Source organism: Anabas testudineus, chromosome 17 (assembly GCF_900324465.2).
Source record: "Anabas testudineus chromosome 17, fAnaTes1.2, whole genome shotgun sequence".
In the NCBI taxonomy this organism is placed as follows: domain Eukaryota; kingdom Metazoa; phylum Chordata; class Actinopteri; order Anabantiformes; family Anabantidae; genus Anabas; species Anabas testudineus.
The window spans coordinates 7,792,166-7,812,918 of record NC_046626.1 but is presented as its reverse complement, the minus strand read 5'-3'; the positions used below and the strand labels follow the sequence as shown (position 1 = coordinate 7,812,918).

The 20,753-nt window shown below is 42.8% G+C and overlaps 1 protein-coding gene across 1 annotated transcript; it reads right to left on the bottom strand.

The window, feature by feature from the left end:
* Positions 1–1,243: 1,243 nt before the first annotated feature.
* Positions 1,244–20,421, bottom strand: hs2st1a (heparan sulfate 2-O-sulfotransferase 1a). The gene is made up of 7 exons (XM_026374442.1): positions 20,298–20,421; positions 5,670–5,923; positions 5,439–5,524; positions 5,079–5,217; positions 4,586–4,683; positions 3,303–3,460; positions 1,244–2,277 (listed from the first exon to the last, which is right to left on the bottom strand). Exons 1-7 carry the CDS (start codon positions 20,419–20,421, stop codon positions 2,054–2,056), a joined length of 1,083 nt encoding a protein of 360 aa, XP_026230227.1. The 3' UTR covers positions 1,244–2,053.
* Between the last annotated feature and the right edge of the window lie 332 nt (positions 20,422–20,753).

Here is a 20,753-nt window from a genome sequence, read left to right as displayed (position 1 = left end):
CTGAGATTAATGCAGATGAGTCCAATAGCTGATCACTGTTTAGGGATTATCTCAGAGCAGTAATTATAACACCAATCAGCAGCACTGGCTCATATAAACCTCCTCTACACTTACTGGTTTCAGTAGCTATACAGTGATTACTGCAATAAGAGAAAATATCCACCCACTGGCAGGTACGACCAGTGCCTTAAATGTATGGAAATCCTCTGTTTTCATAAGAACTTGACAAAATATGGAGTTAACATATTTATCTCCACTATATTTTATAATAGAAACATCAGAATACTGAAGGATGTGACAATGAACAAACATGCACACATGGACGGGCAGGAGCAAACCGGCAGCTCTTTATCTCCCTCTGCAGGATGCCAAGCCCTAAAAATAATCTTTTTTTCCCCCATGGTACCCGTTTTTCTGTATTAACTGCTCTGTGCTCCTTTGTACCAGATGAGGATGATGCGCAAACATTTGTACTGAATTAAAAAAAACACACACACATGCATCTGTGGTATTTTTTAAAATGTTCTGTGTATTTGTTTGGCAATGAAAAGGTGAAAATAGCCCCGACATCCGTGTTGTTTTTATGTTCCATCTGACAAAGCGGAGAGAGGTGGGTGTAGAGAAGGCACACAAAAACTGAGCAGGACACTACATCCTCAGAATTACAACCTATTCACCTGTACATTGAAGTAGTTCAGGAGTTGTGATGTATTTGCATGAGAAGAGTTCTGTGCCGCTCCTCCAGGTGACGCAATATTTTGCCTTTATGATAGGACGCCTTTATGAGACAGAGGTGACTTTCCTGTCTGTCTGCTGCCAATTAATCAACGGGAGACAAGTCAAATTAAAGTCATGATCAAACTCACCACCAATCTGCAAAGAAAACAGCAGTGATGTAAAGGAATAGTGAGATATTTTGGGAAATATATGCCCGTTTTCTTGTAGATGATGAGAAGATTGGTGTCTTCCTTCTTATGCAGCTCTCACAAAACAAAAATATTGCCCAAAATGTTGGACTTTTGCGTTAAGCAGCAGGGTAACACATTCTTGGGCACCCATGTTTAGCTGGTTATACATTGATAAAATATGAAAAATAAAATGCAGAATAAAAAGAGAAGTGTAAGGACTGAAAGACATGTACAAACTGATAAAATGCCCAGACTGTTACAAGGGTGCTAAATTTAAAAAAATGTACAGTAACCGATCTGTCTGGAAATAAAATACATTGGAAACGTCTTCGATATTTACAGCAGCAGCATGTTCACCTTGTGTTCCTGACTTGAGTAATAGCACGTGAAAAAGATTCCTTCAGTACCCAGGAAAAGGTTCTGGGCAAAGCTGCACATTAATACGTCATCCAACAAAAGTCAAGTACAGTATAAAGCTACTGTACAATACAGCGATATTGTAGTCCATTGTCACAGGATTTTTATTTCATAAAAACAGTAATCGACATCTTAGAAGCTATCATTCAAGTCCAATAATACAGCACAGTAGTCAGTTTCCTACACGTAAAATCTCTTTCAGTTAGTGGTGGTGAAGCATGGGGACGTCGTTTCACCATGAAAAATGTCACTGTCTTTACATACAAAAGACAACCATAGTAAAGAGTTAAAATATAGCAAAACACAACCAAACAGTACGGAGCCAATGAAAGGGTTTAGTCTGGAACAGTGAAGCCCATTTGGGAGTCAGGGTCTGATCAGCTGTTGGAGATAACGTTTCCTTTTCCACCCATGTGCCAGCAGAGGCCTTCTATGCCGACGACCTTTAGCGCGGAGGTGAAAAGGAGTGAAGGCCCGGGAGCTGCTGGGGACGCAACCTGCTGACGAAACATGAGCCACTCGTCCAGTTGGCCGGCACAGATGTGAATAACAGAGCAATCACCGGCGTGATCGCTGCGTCAGAGGTGGATTGTTCTGCAGCTCCACACAAACCAGTTCAAGCCGCTCACAGCGTCAGCTGTAGTCTGTTCCCTCTCTTTCATCTCAGACTGGACCTCTGAGCCTGTACAAAGAGTCCTCTCCAAACTCCTCTACTGACATTTGCATCATCAGTTTTTGGGGTAGATTTTCTCATAGAAGAAGTTTTGAGCCAGCAGGTAGAGTTCTCCATCCTTTTCTCTGACAGCATGCGCCCGGACGAACTGGAACTGCTCCAGTGCAAACTCATAGAACTCGTTCTCCATCTTCCAAATGGCAGACTGCTGCAGCTTGGCGATCGACTCCTTTGTGGGCGGCTTCTTCTCACTGGTCTTTCTCAGGTGGGATTTCTTCCCTGTGATCAGAGAAGAAGTGGTTTAAAGGAGTCAGGTGCATGTCGAACTTGACTGAATCTTCACAATATGAGCTATGAAAAGCAAATAATCCTAGCCATTTTCCTAGTACCCGTAAATGTTACATCCCAAAAACAAGTTTCTTGCTTGCAAGGCAAAGTCTTCTCTGCTCTAATCTACTTTTTAGTCAGTGTTTTATGCATGAAGCCATTTCCATGTATAAAATCAGCAAATAAAATACATGTTAAATGGCTCTAAGGGATAATTACTAAATGATACTAAGCAATGCCAAATCAAATCAGAGCTGCTGTAAATGTTAATATGCTTAATACTTCTAATTAATAAATGATATGTTTTTTTAAACAGAGGTGAAAGAATAGGTTTTGTGCTATTTGTATTTCTGTTATGCACCATTTCTTGGCCACATGCTGTCACTTCTTAGAGTATGTCACCGTGTGGTTGTCGGGCAAACAGCAGAGAGCTTTGCCCGGCAAAGAAATCCCACAAAGCCTGTCCCAAACAAGTTAAATAAACAACATGTAACATGGTATTTAATCATCTCTAGGGAACTGGTAGGTGTATTTGCTAGTGTCGGTCAGAGTTAGTTGTTTACCCCTGTTTCTACTCTTTGTGCTAAACTAAGCTTAATTTTCCATTTCTCTGCAAGAAAGAGGAAAAAGCACATTTCCTAATGTCTGACCCAACTACTGCTTTAAGTGAATGTGACATGTGAAATAAAGATTTTTCTATATTAGCTCGAGCCCATCTGCTGGTAAAAACAATTATTTTATTTGGTCATGATTCATACTGGGTGCACTTAGCGCAACTACATCAGGGAGACGTGAGTGCATATTGATCAAGATTCAAAACCTCAAAGGATCAATTCAAACTGCTTATATGCAACCACACACATGCTCAGCTTTGCAATGTGAGCTGTGTGTTGCTTTTCAATATTTATATTGGTGAGAGGAACCAAAACTTAAAGGACGACAGCAAATGGTTTTTAACTATTTAGCAGATGTGGCACCTGTTTTGTACAGCTCCGTGGCGCCTTTGAAGAAACGTGGCAGCGCAGCCTCTAGCATCATGACAAAGTCCTCCAGTTCCTCCGTTACCCCGACCAGCATGTACTCGTTCACCAGGTTGTATTTTGCCTGCTCCAGAGCCCACTGGCTGCCCACATTCCTGCACAGAGATTATGTGTTATGTGTATGTGGTTATCTTTCTCAGTATTTCTGCTTGAACTGTGACTGTTCTGCTGGATATTAAACACTTGAAGAGCAGTAAAGGAAGGGATGGACAGTGTTAGATATGACACATAGGGGGAGAGTGACAGAGGAGAGCTGAGAGGTACGACGACAGTGGCAGGAAGAAGGATTAAGAGAGATGTGAGTTCAGACAGAGTTGAGACACCAGGATGAGTGGAGTGGTGGAGAAAGCAGGAAGGCAGGAAGATACTGGAAAAATGAAACTGGTGGCATCCTGGCAGGTGTTATCATTATAGGGAAATGAAATAATAAGGAAGGAAGAAGATGTTTAGAACTACAAAGTATCTTCTTGGCAAAGCCAAAATAGCAACACTGGACTGGACTGGTGGCAAATTCACCTTTTTCTTTCCAGTATTTCTTTAATGTTTCTAAGGTGCTTTCTGCTACTTTAATACACTGCTAATGCTAATGCATCACAGTGAACTAAATCCCTGATACTTCAGTGTCTTCATTCTGCAGTGAGAAACATGCTCCAAAAGGGATCGATGGATAAAAGGTGAAGGGCAGAATCAAGGGGAGATTATGGACGGTGATAAAGACGAGTGAGGGCAGAGAGAGAAGTTCATACTGATCATAGTGTAGAGAGAACGGATCAAGGCTGAGAGAGCTATCACAGACCTTGGGAAGATGAAAGTAGCAGAAGTGATAGAAAAGACTGTGAAGCTTAATGTGAGACAAAATTGATACAGCGTATCTACTGAAGAGTTTGAACTACCTGAGGTGAGGAAAGGATAAAAAAAGTTTTCTTCCCTATCTGGTATATGCTAATCATATACACCTGTATGTCCATGTTCACTGTAATGAAGCAACATGATGTGTTGTACACAAACATGTTTTTTTTATTTGAATGTCTATTGTCCATTGGAAATTGGCTTCATCCACCTTTGACTTACTGACTGTCTGTGTAACCAAACAGTCAGAGGGAGGATCAATTCATTGGTTAGAATATCATGAGAACTATTATTTAAAAATATTATTTATAAATGTCTAGACGAGAGGAAACCACATCATCTGAACGTGGATCAGGCGTTTGAATACCTACCAGCATTCAGAGTAGTGACCACAGAAAAAGGGTATCTGGAGCCAGAGCTTCTCAGGAGCACAATCTGAGCCGCCAGCTGATACACATTCATCAAATGTCTGAAATAAAAACACTGTATGTGAGCGTTTTTGAAGAAAACACATGTACTTGTTAAATTTGTACGGCTGTCTTCACACAATAATCAGGTTCCCTTCATTAACACTGAAACACTTTTTGTATGTTGTTGTCAGTCTTCCTGTTCATACTGACAATTACTTCCAATAGAAGAGTTGAGAAGCAAACATTTTGTGTTTTACATGCAGATTTTGTTGTAAAAGGAAAAAAAGGTGTGTATCTTTTAAAGTCAGAGTGTTTCAATAAGACATTTCCTCCTCCCAAATGCAGATAGGTGTTTGCATGCATAATGTAAAACAAGGTTTCTGTGTTAATACAAACACATTTGCATTGAAAACAGATTTGGAAAAAAAGGGTGAGATTAATTGTGGTTTTTAACCTTCTTGTCTCCTTGCTTCCTGCGTCTCAGACCGGGCCGGTAGTCATCCCCGAAGCGCAAAAAGTAATAATAGGACACCAGCCTTTCAATGGGGTCCCGGATCACGTTTATGTAGATGGGCTTCCTCTTCACCCCAAACCTAAGAGACATGGCAGTGACTGGGTTAGAAACCTCAGCAGGACTTGAACTAGTAGGCAGCTCCACATTTAATGTGTTTAGTGTTGTAACAGACCAACAGGTCATTACAATAAGTGAAAAACACTCAGTGACCACAAGGTGGAGTCAACGCACAAAGGAGTGTGAATACATTGGTTCTTACTATGTTGGCATTATAAACTTAGTAAATTAACATTTGTTTACTTGGTGAAGTCCAGGAAGGAGACGTGGCCGTGATAGAAAGCCGGCTTCATTTCCCTCCATTCAGTCACATTCTTTACAAACCGCACCTGAAAAAACCACAATAATTACTACTACGTACAAACATTTGATCAAACTGACAATAATACAGGAAAACTAAGAGGACAGGCCTGTACATTGTAAATTAAAATGGGGAAGTTGCGTTAAACTTGTTAAAGAAGCTTTTGCTCTGACCTGGTCCTGTATGGACATGACTGGGTTGTTCTTGGTGGTGTTGATGTGCAGGACGTGGTAGTGGTTCTTCCCACACAGGTCATAGGCAATGTTGGTGAAGGAGGTGCTGGCCGTCTTGGGTACGCGGTTGTAGATGATAACCATGTCATCTTCGCTGTTGGACAGCAGTGCTGCAGCAGAGTCCCGTTCCCGCAGACCGTCCTGTGTGTGACGCTGCTCGATCTCTCGTACCTCATGTCTGGCGATAGCTCGTTCTAGACAAAGGTGAGTTCAGGGTGTGAAGTTAGGGTTTGTACTTTTTCTTTTAATAGACTGGACAACTTCAGTGAGTTGCACATTATAAACTCCAACTTCCTCCAAGAGTGCTGCTCTGTGGCGGAACCTGACCTCTGACCTCCCTGTGGAGCAGAATATGTGAAGAGAAAGCATCTCTATAAAACGCCTTTCATGGTGGACGAGCAGCAAGAATGCAGGGAAACAAAAATGCTGAGATGTAAATGATTTTCTAAGATCTCCAATGTCCACATGCCTTTATATACTAGTTAGTGTTGAACATGTCTCTTTAGTATCAACAAACACAACTCAGCTGATGCATACTTGACATCCCTACTACATATAGAGACTTTAATTTCAACCTCATCCAGTTAACATGCACTACCCCTTAAAAAGATCCTGTCTTTGTCGGAGGCGACGCGGTGTGTAAGAGGCTAAACTGTAACTTCATTAAAAATGGATTTCCATTTTATTTCTTTTGGAGAGAAGGAAGCTAAAACTCTTTTCCTGTTTCACACCAAGGATTAAGAATAATGTCAGACAAGAATATTAGTTAATCATTTTGTGAGCAGCCTATTTCACGCTCCGGTAACACGTCTCTTGTTCGCTAATCAGGCTGCACATTAATATCAGTCGCCTACCTTCACTTTCCTTCTTATTTAACCACAGACTCAAGTGTCTGTGTGTCTCTTAATATGACTCAGGCTGGTTTTCTCTTCTGCTGGGTGGAGATTCCCATGTCGAGGGTGCAAAGGTGAACAGCGAGAGGTGACGGGCTAAGGTTAGAGGTTGGAGTTAGATGGTGCTGCTACAGTTATTTGATAGCGAACCGGTATTTACAGCATATCAATACATTTTAAATAAGGAGTGGAGAGTTGAGGTTGCTGGCGTGTGGGGGGGTATCCCAATCCAAACACTGCATGAAGATGCAGAAAAGCCAGAGCTCTGTGCCTCATGTGCCTCAATGTAAAAAGATTCAACACAAAGAAGCCCCGGCCTTTCTTGCCCTCGGGCTTTTCTTCCTCTCAATCTGCCTCAGATTGACTGGTGTTGACAATGCTTCAGAGCACTCCGCAGGAACGACAAAGAGAGAAGAAGAAACGTGTGTATGTGTGTGTGTGTGTGTGTGAGAAGGGGAGGCAGCACAACACTGGAGCACCTAATACCCGTGGGAGCTCTCAGCAGAGCCAGCAGGCTCCTAAAATCCTGTCTAAAGCCCTGCCTGGCTGCTGAGACACTGTTACAGCCTGGACTGGCCTCGTCGGGCTGGCATCTGGCACCGAAAGGCCAATTAAGATGTCATCTGTGATTCTGCCACACTCTCCTTCATCTGAGAACAAACCATGGGCGTGCATAAAACAGCACACACACACACACACACACACACACACACACACACACACACACACACACACACACACACACACACACACACACACACACACACACACACACACACACACACACAGTAACTCTCACTGCCCCTTGTCTTACACAGTCCTGAGCAGCTGTTAATGTTCCACTCATCGAAGCCGGATCTGGTTACGTCCGGAGCCACGCTGCTTCCGCAAGCTTGCAACTGTTGCTCCAGGCCTGATGGTGTGGAGACATGCCAGGTGGTTGTAATGGGCGAAGCCTGTCAGCATGCTGAACAACTGTAATGGAAACATTCACTCACATGTCCGTCCAAAGCACACACTAGCCAACAACAACAGCGATAGCAGTTGCTGTGTTGGAACTTTATCGCCTCGGCTCGAATGTCCTTTTAGGATTATTTTTACGCTGGAGTACGGTGAAGGGGGGGAAAGAGAAAAGTCACGGCATTCAAGAATAGTAGTTGGGGTGTAACCTGTGACAGTGTCCAGGGATTCATAGCCTCCATATCACCTTAACTCTTAACAGGAACACAGAATTTTCTACAGAATAATATTTCAGACAAAACACTTCTGTATGTGCAGTTCCGATGAGTCAGATATTTCCCTCGTGACTCGGTAAATACCAAAACAGAGCTAAAAGGAAAATGAATGTTGGACTTGATTCAGCTAGTGGCCAGAAACATGACTTCAAATGAATGCTGCTGTTATGCTCCATATCTGCAGGAGGTGTAAATAGGTGGGGGTTTGCTGACACTTTGCTCTGAACTTTACAACAGGATAATATGTCAGCTTGTTGTACACCATTAATATGAGTCAAAAAAGAAAAAAGCAGCCGGCACCAACACTGAACAAATATAATATTCTTGGAAAATTACTATATTAATAGTAGAGTTAAGGTTTACATGTACCAGGCCAACACCAAACACAAACCAGTCCTGCCAGCTTCAAAGACACTGTTACCTGCCCAATTAACAGTCCTACCTACCACTGGGTGGTGCCCACTGCATCCAATGTAGTGCACCACCCATCACATATATAATATAATTGTTTATGTAGCCCTGGCTGACAAAGAAGGCTGCCAGGCTCTCAGCCATTTTCCAAAAGGCGGTGGAGCAAAGGGAGAAAAGACTGGGGAGCACTGTGTCCCTAACTACAATGCCCTGGACTACGAGGAGGTGCCCAGAAACCACTTGTTAAAGACATGGTGCTTTGTGCCAAATTTCCAACAACCAACAAGGAGGCGAAGCAGGCACGAAGAGGGCTGCTTAGGCTTTGTGGGAGATGCCCTATTCATTGAGAGAGTGAACACACTTGGCACAAACCTCCATATCAGAGGGCGCCACACACACACACACACACACAAACTTCGGCTTAGCGCTCCCTTCTGAGGTCATTTAATTAGAGAACAAAAAGCCTGAATTACTATGACCACACAGCGGGCCCCCTTTCATTCCACATTTCTGTCAGTTTCTTCTCCTCAAGCCCACTCTGTGCATTAAAAGCTAATTATGAACCGTGAAGCCAACACGGGTCTTAAACATTGTGACAACTACAAGCCTATTACTCTGAGTTTCATTCAAAGTGAGAGACAGAGAAACAGGCAGGTAGTAGTTGCACATATTTACGGAGGCAATTTCGCAGCTGAACAGATGCGAGCATTTGAAATCATCATTTGTATTTGCCGCCAGATCTGCAAAATGTGACGGGCCATCATGTATTATTGCTATCATGTCAGATCTGATGGGATATTAAAAGTGGGGGAGAGACAATGATCCTTTCTGCAAGAAGCTCATAAATCCATCATCACTACGATCCAACAGTTGGAGCTCTCTCCCTCTCTTCGCTTCCCCCTGAGAGAGTTAGCCTCTCGAACCGAAGCCTTAGGCTAGGTGGGTAATAGAGATTGGCTATCAGCAGCAGACTGAGGTGTATGGCTTGTATGGTTCTGCTTGGATGCCGCTGGATTGCAAAATCGACGAAGGATGACAAGGAGGAGATCTAGGTTGCTGCTGTAGAAAAAGTGAGTTAGTCTCCTGCTGCTGGTGCCGTTTCTTCTTCTTCACTCAGCCTAGACCGGGTATGCATGCTGCTGTTTTACAGTGCCAGGGATTCATGGGCACAGTCCCCTCACCTCTACAGCACTCACAAACATTTAGATAAACTGGACCCAATTTATAATTAGTCAAATTCAGTCTCTAGATTGGTTTAGCAGAGAGTGGATTATCAGGGGAAGCAGGAATGAAGTCAGGCTGGTGTGGAGATTCAGGCCTGACTAAATAGAGCAGAATCTGCATTACCATTGTTATTTAAATGATGACAAGGAATATGAAAAATGCTGTCATAGGAATCTGGTGTGCAGCTTTTCACTGCTGCTGGCAGCTGCAGACAACCAAAAAAGGAGACAGATAAATGAGAGCGCTTTCATTAAGTGATTCTGAAGGTGTTCGGTACATTCAGAGCTTTCAAACAAGCTCGGCATGACAGCAGGAACAGAGATGTACAGCACCATGCACAATGCAGCCCATAAACTACTCACAAATACTATGTGCAGCATTTCACACAATTTTACGTTTAGAGAAAAATGCTATACCCTAGAAACACATTTAATCCAACTGAAACCGTTTAAGTGGCCTCTTTGAAAGTGGAGTAATTGCCAAAGCTGAGGCATTTTTCCCACTGGCTTTGACACACAAGTGTGACATTGACACTCAGTGAAAGGTCTCATTCACTGGTCTGTCTTTCACATTAAAGCTGGGATAGAGAAGAAAAGAGACCAGCCAGGTCAGGGTATAAGATAGAGACGGGGCGAAATGCTCACCAGGCGATCTTACAATGGTTTACAAGGGTTTGCTGTTGAGGAAGTTCCTCTATCTGCATTTCTGCCAAGAATGTCACCTTTTAGACTCCAATGTCCACGGTGCCACGTCGTGGTTCAATAAGACAAAACTGCAAAATACAAAAAGAAAACACAACCTGAAATCTGCAGGGAACCATGGATTTGGAGAATCATTACACCCCTGCTAGAGACATTAGGGACTAAATTTAGTTGCTGCAGGTCTGATCGGGGTAGTACCTTCTAAAGGTCCAGGAACTACTGGGACGAGGCCTTAAAAAAAGAGAATGTCATGAATATGGTCAAATGTCGCGCAGCGTTTTAAACACTCTGCATTTTTGTTGTTTTCCAGTTGTTTTGTTTTGCTTGTTTGCCATGAAAATCAGGAAGGAGCAGCCCAAGAGATTTCAACAATGACGATGTAAACAAAATATGATTATTAAAAAAGAATATTCATAACTTTTTATTCCAGCAAAAATCATCTGTAGCTTTCAATAAAGATTCTATTGTTTTAAAGCTAAATTACTGTTTGTATTTTGGCCTGTTTGTTACATCACCTTGGGTTTTAATAAACTAAAAAAAGAATAAATCTTACTTGAAGCTTTACTAGATTATCTGTGAAATTTACAATAAATCACATTACCATACCTTTTAGGACCACTAATAGGGGGTGTTAATATAGACACTGTATAAATGACACAGACTGACAAACCGCATATCACAGTGAAGTATTAGCACGTTACTTTCAGGATGATGTGTGAAGTTTCTACTTGTTCTTTTCTTTAATCATAAAAGGAAGAAATGGGAATGCTGAGCAATATATAATAAATCAAGTCAGACTCCAATACATGCAACAGCAAAACCTGTGCAATTAAAATTCAAGTCAACAGATGCACCCAGTGGGACGAGGTAGTGAAAGTAAAACGTCTAGCTACATTTATGAGATTCTCATAAATAAGAAGTTTCACAGCCTTGTGATATTTCCTGTCCTGGTCTCTGCACGGCTGCTTTGCGAGGCCCAATAAATACAGGCTGTAGAGTTTTTCATTGTTATGACTTTCTGTTTTTACTAGAAGACGCTGAAAGGAGCAGCAGTGCTGTTCAGGTCATGAGCATGTGGGAGACGCTCCATCCTCTGGGGGACTGCTGCTGCTGGGTGTCTGTGTTTAATTCAGCACAATCTATGCATGTAAAGTTAACATATCGTTCTGAACCTAGAGACTTTTTTTTCTGCCCAGCAAAGAAGCATGTTGAAAACAACTGTATTTTTTCCCAAAGAGAGCCAACAAAGCTTTCCTCTGATCTGGGAGGAGACAAATTGTCTGTTAGCACCGACAAGGGCAACGCTGTGCAGAAGACAGTTCAAAGTGGTTAAGTGGTTTGGGGCACGGGTCTTGAGACCATAATTACTCAATTCACTGTCATTGAGGGAAAAGCCATTAACAGTAGTAACTTTAGAAAAGACCTCCTTTGGAGAAAAGCCTCAAAAACTGTAGGTCACAGCTTTGGATGATGCATTTTTTTGTTCTGTAGTGTTCATAAACCATTGATAAAATACAAGCTGTCTGACTAAAGTTAAGGGCCCACTAAATACCCTCAGCCACATGTGGCCCATTTATAATTCATAGTCTAAATGTAAGCCATGTCTCTACACTAATGATAACCATCCGGGAGAGATGGAGATGATAATCATCATGGTTCAACCTGCCACTTTCTCCCCTAATATGTCTTTTGTGTGATCGAAAGCAGTAGCGCTGTCTGACAGGGGAGCCAATAATGTCTGGGAAAACAGAAAGAGTAAAGGAGGCCACGTTCGGTCTGCTTCATCAGAAACAGCCAGTCAGATGAGATTATGGAGCAATTTACACAGATGGCAGATCCCATCATTCCCCTGCCTTGTTAAGTAAAGGCGGGTCTGACAGGTTGCGCAGATTGTGGAGGGGAGGGGAGATATTGATTGGAACATTTCTCATCTTGGCACAGATTGTCAATGACTAAGCAGTGGGAATTAGCCAACATTTTCAGAAGCATTTGCGCTTCAAACGGAGGAGAAAATACCTGGCTTACTCTTGTCAGAGCATTTTTTTTAAATAGGAAAGGAAACCACAGCAGCGACGTTCCTGTTACTGCTAAACACTTTAGTCACAGCCTCGCAAACACTGCAGTTAAATCTGAGCGTGAAGTGGGAGAAAGAAAAAAAAAAAAAGCACAAATTAGACAGGAGCTGAATGCATATTGATTCACACTGAAATACAATGCGATACCCTAATATAACAACAAACAATGTTTGCATAACAGTGCAGAGCTGATGGCAAACTACAACCCAGATATCTGATGTTCCTTTTCACTCTGTCTCTCTCAGCCCTGTAACAGATAATTAATAATGCATCTACGGGAGTCCAGGGAAAACTCTATTAGACAGAGCAGATGACGGCTATTCATAGGTTTAATGACGAGTGGGTGGGAAAGGTGAACACTACTGAGGATCTGTCCCACATAGAAACGTGAGGACGCCGTTACACACAACATCTTTTGCAGCGAGACCAGTAAAACTTGTTTTCTCTTCATCTCTGCAGGCTTATCTGTGCTACTTTCATCTCTTGGCGCGCTGCTTCTCCTCTTTCATGTCATTATATCTAGAATCTGAAGGCCATAAATCCTGCAAAGATGTTGAACCACGTTCACCATCGGACGATCACTGTACTGGGATGAACCGGCCGCTCTTTTACTGATTCCAATACAGTACCCAATCTCAGGGTTTTTGGTCAATATGGAGTACAGATTTCCTGCCGGTGCTCTTCGTTTCTTTTTCCAATTTAAAATTCTGCTTTACCCAGTGTGTGAGGTCTCACGAGGCTGTAAATGCATTTCTCAAGGTGAGGCTAAAACAGCCCTTTTCAAAATCGGATTTCTGTGTTTTACAGTTCGACTCAAATTTATCATGCCAGATGTCCAGATAAGACCCCTGAGATCAACATATGTTTGCCATAGTCACTGTTGAGATACATTCAGCAATAGTAAAGGAAATTCTGCCCATTTTACACACTGACTTTTCAGAGTTCATGGGAAAGAATTCAGCATATGTGAAAAATGTTGCACAAAGACTTCTGTAGTTACAGAGGGAGCTACAAGTTTAAAAAAAGATGTTAATAATGTTTTAATAATAATGTTTTCCACTTCCCCTCAGATAAGTAATTATTTAGGCTTTCAAAATAAATGAGCTTAAAGGCTACTATCACAGCATCACAAACCCGAATCTCTTAACAGACAATGTGATTAATGATGTAAATAAAGTGTTAACTCAGCCTCAGCTGTCTATAGACTAAATATCATTTTTAGGGTTGTTGTGTTAATAATATTTAGGCCTGGAGTGTCTTGGTAGCTGAATGTTTACAATATATCACATGTAACCTCGACATCCACGGTTTGACTCCATCATAGACGTGTGCTGTCTGTAGTAGCTCTTATACAAACTGCTCCATAAATGTCAAATGTTGAACATTTTTTAAAAAGATTTAGTCCTCAGCTCCAAAATAGGTTGAAAATAAAGTTAATAGTTCCATAAATCCTTGTAATTAAATACTCTTCAGTCAGACGTTATATTGGGCAGTTAGACATTGTGGTGAGTATGTTCACTATCTACTGATATGTTTTCTATTTTGCAGTGGGCTGAAAATTTGATAAGTGGCAACTTATCAATTGAGATGTTCATTGTCTTACACGGCATTTACAAATTTATAACAGACACAAACAGTGTCTGATTGATTCATTGTAGATTAATCGTGTCTGGGTTATAAACAATCCATTTAATAAGGTCAGAATCAGCAGCAACACCACTCCTGTGTGTTGGACTGGTCAAAAGCATGTCAGGAAACATGTGCTAGAAGATAAAAAAAAACAATGTGATCGATCAATCTGGTGTGTAGCATTACTGAGAGAGAAGAGGTCGACGCACAAAAACATGAAAGAGATGCAGACACATAAATCTACTGATCCTCGCGCAGCAGGGGACAGTCTGAGTGTGGAAGCTGAATATTCAGCAACTCAGATACTGCATTAATACGAACCACAGCTGTTTGCCGTACTTTGTACTTATTTGTATTCTGTCTAATGAACTTCTAGTTGAATTTCGCTCTCGTTCGGCACACTGACGAGAGGGAGAGAGACACGTGCCGAGAGACCCAGAAAGACAGAAAAGAAAAGGCAGCGCACACTGGGATGGAGAGGTGGAGAGGTCTGACAGGGTGAAGAATGAAAACTGTGTAGTAGCAGCATATTAACAGTTCGTCCCCGAGGGCACCTGGTGTTTGACGTGTTACAAGAAAACAAGATAAAGGCAGGTTTTAGCCAGCTGTAGAGCTAATAGGAGCAAAGTTGAACCAGAGGGGGAGGATGAAGAAGGGCACGGCAGCTCCACCATCTTCGTTCTTCCCTTATCCCTCTGATGAAATTGGCTGCAAAAACGCTGCAGGCGTGCGTTCCTCATTCCTTTCTTTTGGAGGAGCTTATGATTTTCACCAGCTGGGGCTTTAAACATTTCTGTCGCCATGTAAATTAAATCATCTCATGTATTTCTCCTTTTCTTTCTAACACCATCCTCCCTCCCTCCCTCGCCCCCTCCACACTTCCTCCTCCTTTAATAGCTTCTTCTTTTCAAAGCTAGTAGCAGATATTTTCTTTTTCAGGCGCTCCTCCAGTGGGGTTAGAAGAACACAAGCGGCATTCGAATATCACAAATAAGACTCGGCACACGAATAAAGAAGTTGTTTACAACTATTGATCCAGAAAGAGCTGGATGAGATACTGTCATTATAAGTTATTATCATGATGACAGAGGGTTATTAGCCTCTCAGCAGTTCTCCTGTCAGAAGATGAACTGAATGAGGCGGTGGGAGAAAGAAACCCAGCTAACTCTGCAGAGAACAAGAGATGAAAGTGACACAACGGCACACTCCATCATGTGTCAAAAACCCACAAAGCGTAACAAAAGAATTCTCAAAGTGAGAGTATCTGAAAGTCTACAATAGCTGTTGAAGCTTGTGTGATTACTGAAACACCACACGGGAGCATGAAATACAGGTGTCACCCAATATATAATAAGAAGTCCCAGCTTTCAGAGTTACATCTGACTTAGAGCTTCTACTAAATAATATCTAAAAGGCCTCATCAGACAGAGCTCGGACCTTGTCCGACATGTACCACTAATGTGGTCTGCACATACAGTATGTGAAGCGCTTTTCTTTGGGTTGAGAGAGCTCACACCTCTGTCCAACAGTGACATGGGAAAAGACCTGTGTCTGTGTGAAGAGGTAGGTGTAAATACTGGGGAGAGGCCAGCTGAGGGGAATGATGGGCGGTACGGGAGCAGGGTGTTCTTCTACAATTACATCCACGGTGTGAAACCGTCCATAACACCCTGATTAGCCTGTCTGTCACCCTGCACCCAGCAAATGGTGACTCGGCTCCGGTTACTGTGGTGCACGCCACTTTGCAGGATCATGTTCCCGGTCAGAAAAAGTGTGTGCCAGAGGCAATAAATCCTCGGCCCCATTTCAAAGCCTGTTCTTAACAATACAGCAAAAGCCCAGAATGACCGTTAGCACCCTGCCTCCCCGCCTCCCACAACAAATCTATCCCCGACACCTATGCCCATCTACACAGTGGGCTCCCCTCCATTAGCCACTCAAATGGCATGTTTCAGAGAGTGACTGATCATGCTGGTCCAGGCGAGAGACACTACTGGCTGCTTACAGTAGCAGATGCCAAAGTGTAGAGTGAAAGCAAATGACTCATACACCTTTTATACCCCTTGGGGAAGCTAAAAACAGAGATGTGGAGTGTCAAGGTGAGTTCAAAGGGAATCTGAGTGCGGTGTCAACATAAAGGAGGGGGAAACAAGAAGAAGGAGTAACGCTGAGGGATTCGCAATTGGGAGGCTGAGGTTTGTGCCTGGAGTTGTGGAAGGAAACAGGATTCAGTCAAGTTGAAAGCTAGCGACGTGTCGCCAATTAGATTTAAATGGAAGCCACTGTTTGTTGGTGCAGCCATCTGAGTGAGTCACAGACATGAGTTGACACTCACTTGACAAATGTGTAGGAGTGAAAGGAAACCAGGTAGACGCTTGGATCATCAATAAAGTAAAAATACAAACACAACTGCAGCTCAAGACTTTATCAGTGACACGATGAATGAGCTTCAGCGGGACTGCGAGCAGCAGCAGGGCGGCTCCGTGGTACAAGGTTGCCCTATCAAAGTCCACGCAGTGTGTGCATGAAGCCCGACCAATGTCCTTTCAAGAGCAAATTCCTGGCCGCAGCTCCCTCTGTGGTGGAGCATGAGGGTGGGCCTGAGGCTGCGAGTGTCTGGCATGACAATCAAAGTCGGATTCAAGCACAGCCCCGGGAGCAATGAGCTGCGGCGATAAATGAATGCTTGAAAGTCATGCGTCAGCTCTGCGAACACTTTGACAATGAGCGCATGCAGCCCCTTCCTTCTTCTGCATTCAAGAGGATCTCTCTTCTCTCTCAGAGCTCATCACAGAGCCGCTTGTGTCTGGAACTAAATATCACCACGCAACAGATGGAAATTGAATTCCTTTAATCAGGCTGAATAACGGCCAGCAGAAAAAAGGCGATGATGCTGGGGGAACAAAGTCTCTGACTAAGAGTCCCGCTGGGAGACACACAGCCATCACTTGGCCTGCAGGGCAGAGAGGTGAAGAGGGCATTTGTCCAGTTACATGGGCCATAAGGTGACAGTTTTAGAAACAGAATTTCTATTTATGCCGCTCTCAATAAACCATAACTTCCCTGTGGAATTAACGGGCCAAATATATATATATTTAATTTTTGACTGATTCCAAAGTATTAAAAAGTTAATAAAACTTGTTTAAAACACTACAGCTGCTACAAAGACAACTCGTGTTTTCTTCATATTTAGGATTATTCTCTCCGGGGAAATAGGTTCTGAGATGCCTCCATTTATAAAAGCAAGTAGAAACAACAGATGTCACACAAATGATGCACTAAACCTGTGTGATAAACGTGCTTTCAGCCAGAGAAAGAACAAAAGTATTACTGAATTGACTTATTAGGACATTACCTACAAATAATTCCCCATAGTTTATCCTGATCTAACTGATATGCCAAAAGACGACATATTTTCAGCTTAATCACTTAATTAAACTCTGCACACAAGAAAAATCTGAGACAAATTACACACAAAACAAAATGTGGTGTAAAATAAACCTGCCATTTTAAAAGTTTCAGTTTGGTAATATTGAGCTGGTTTCGTTTTCACTTTCAATCCACTGATTTTCTAAATATAATCGCTGTTGATCAGTCAAAGCAAACCAAGCTGACTCCAAGGTGAACCTCTAAACATGCCTAAACTGGGAGAGTTAATGACACACCTGACAGGGATCCTTGAATTCCTGTTTGTGGCTCCTTATTAAAGAAACTTTATTTCCATCCAGCCCTGCAAGTTACTGTTGACCAAGCCAGCAGCAGTGCCGGAGAGCAGCCGGAGAGAAATACTGTCAGAATAATGGATTAGGCCCCCAGCAGGACACACAACTGCATCGCGGCATGATTGTAATGCAGGAGACTTCTCAGTGAAACCTTGACGATTAGCTTGGAAGCAAATCACAGCTTGTCTGCCCTGCGGGAGGTGTCTAATGGGGGAAATGATTCAACCGGCACGTCAGGCAATAGGATCCCACGCTGCGAGGAGAGGACGCTGGTCATTCCAACCCCCATGAAGATAATTGTGAACATGTGAAAACATGATACAAAGAAGATGACATAAAAAGCTTCTTCCTCTAAAAGATTTTTTTCCGCCGGTTTATGAGTCATTCACGTTGTTCTGGTTTGGTTTTGGACGCCACCTGTCCCTGCTATGATCGTATGGCCGTTCCGCTGCTTTTTATTGTAGCACAGACGGACCTGCAGCTGGTGTACCTGGTAATGTGACCTGCTCTGTGGCTGTCTGTCGGCATCATGCCTGCAAAAGACTCAGTCACAATTATTTGGCAATGCAGCACATAATTCAGAGCTCCAGTATACAGACGTCTGCTCAGTCCAGTCATCCATCACAGGGCTTTTTGCCAAGTCAACAGATTCCCGTGGTGGTGGGCAGCCCAGGGAAAGGCCTCTCAGGTTCTGTTTCAGCATCGGGACTGTGTGTGTTTTGTGTTTGTGTGTGTGAGTGCAGCCTGAGAGAGTTTGGATTTTCATGGGGTGTAAAGTAAAGCCCTTTACAGCAGCAGTAAACCATGTCACAGGCCAATATAACCAACTCAGCTGGGGAACTCTATTCAATTAAGATGACTGGTAACTATTTAATTTAATCTAAAGGCCTGGAAACTTCCCACAAAGCCTCATCTTTGGCACATCTGACAGAGTCAGTCAGGAATCAGTATCTTTAAACTCCTGACTATACATTATTCTCATTTGTGTATTTACTGACATACAAACTGCAAATGTTCAGATTCAATAGCTTTTTGTTTGAAAAATGACACCAACCATTGCTTGATTATGAAAATAAGTCTGTTAATCAACCAACTAGGCCAAAATATTGTTGAATTAGTGGATAAGCTGATTAGTAAAATACCAACATAAAATGTACCTGACAATAAATTACTCTATATATTCTTCTCTATATAGGTATATTTTATTGATTAAAAAGACAGTTTTCAAAGACAAAATGTAAAGTGCCTAATCACAGCAGACATTTTCATTTGTTGCAGCAGAAAAACAACACCGGTGTTAGCAATAACACTGATGATTTCTCTGTTCCATTAGATGAAGCCATTTGTGTGAGCCAGCATGCACCGTAGCAGGACCCTGGAACAGCTTCACCTAAATGGAATTCACTGCAGCCATCTGTAATGTTATTAATTACACCTGCGCTTCTCTTGCCATAACATGTCAAAGTGTCTGCCATGAAAAAGGCTCGCTGGCTGCCCTCTCCACAGTGCCAGGCTCCCACTGTCATCAAAAAGATACAAAAAGCAATGTGTGAACCCCTGAGGTAAGCTGGCCATACTCTGTGGGTCTCTGCATCGCTCTCCTGTTCCTTAAAACAATCCCCACAGTGGAGGCACCAGAGAGATAATCCTGCAGTGTCCCAGATCCTTATTGGGAAAGAGCCCCTGATGGGAGCCAGCAATGAGATTGTAACACATCGCCGACCATGTTTCAATCAGAGGAGAGAGTTTGATAAAGGCACAGGAGAGGATTTATGTTCCTAACACATGCACAATATTACTAAGAATGACTTTGATCAAAAATGTGTTTACTTTTATTCTATGAGCACCATCCCAGAGTTTAGTCCAACTCATGAACCTCCACCCTGGCACAGCTCAGCATTATGACATCTTTAAATGATTTGTCATTTCTCATCCTAAAAGCACCTAATGCACTATGACTGAAACAATTAGTGGACCGAGCAAACAGATAATAATTACAATTCTGACAGTCAGTTATTGTATTTCAGTTATTTCTAGTCTCAAATGCTGACTGCTCTCCAGTTCAACCTTCTGTTTTATTTATTTATTTATTTATTATTACAGTAATATAATGTCATTGTCAACTTAGAGCCAAAACAACTGGAACTGTCACTTTGAGCTTTGGGCAACTCTGATGGTCATTTTCCATTATTTTCAATGTAGAGAGCAAACAATGAATTACCTCATCCAGAAAATATCTGTCAGATTAATCAACCTTTGATATAATTGTTAGATGTAACCCTTTAGTATACAAGCACTCACTCAACCCATGTCACCCTGTAACAGGAGGACAGCAGCACCTCCTCAACCTCACACTGCATTGCACAGATTAGAGTTAGACACAATATGTAGGCATTAAATCATGACAAAGACCTAGGATGACCATGCAAGGTTCAATAGGACAGCTACCAGATCTTTTAACATATCCTGAGCCATTGTCTGATCCATCTGATGAAGCATGTGTGGTGGATGAAGTACTGCTCTCTCAGCACACTGCCTCGTTTATTGACCCAAACGCACAACAATGGGGATGCACACATCTAGGCTGACCCCCATGAGAGAGATCTCACACACAATCCGAGGTCTTCCTGAAGTGCTGTGAGTGGGATGGGATCGAGCTTTCAGCCGCCTAAACTTACCGAGCTTTCCCCGGGACTCCTCCAGCTTCTGGATCTGGTTCTCCAGAAAGAACATGGCCACTGCGAAGGCGAGCAGCGCCAGCAGCTGCAACTTGGGCGGCATCATGACTCTGAGCAGCCCCATCAAATCATCCGGAGAGGGATTTGGTCAGTCCATGCTCAGAGGAGGACACGCTGAAAACGCACACACGGCGACGACGGCGATTACAAAGCGGCTGAGTGTCTGTGCATGGCCCTCTCCACCTCTCTGAACGATCAGATCCTCCGATGCAAAGCGTTCACAGTCAGCTTGCTTAGTTCTTCTGGTTAAATCCCACTAGCTGAGCGCAGTGAAGCCTTAGAGATTTTGGCAGAGTGCGGATTTCCACCTCCGAGGTGTAGGAGCGATGGTGACAGCCGCTGTCGTCTGTGTCCCCCATGTAGCGCTGTCCTGCTCCATCCACCGTGTTCACCACC

Coding starts and splice junctions, on each gene's coding strand:
- hs2st1a (XM_026374442.1), bottom strand. CDS start 20,421: ATGGGGCTGCTCAGAGTCATGATGCCGCCCAAGTTGCAGCTGCTGGCG. Junction 5,218..5,438: donor TCCTTCCTGGACTTCACCAA/GTAAACAAATGT, acceptor CATGTCTCTTAG/GTTTGGGGTGAAGAGGAAGC. Junction 4,684..5,078: donor GGAAGCAAGGAGACAAGAAG/GTTAAAAACCAC, acceptor TTTTTATTTCAG/ACATTTGATGAATGTGTATC.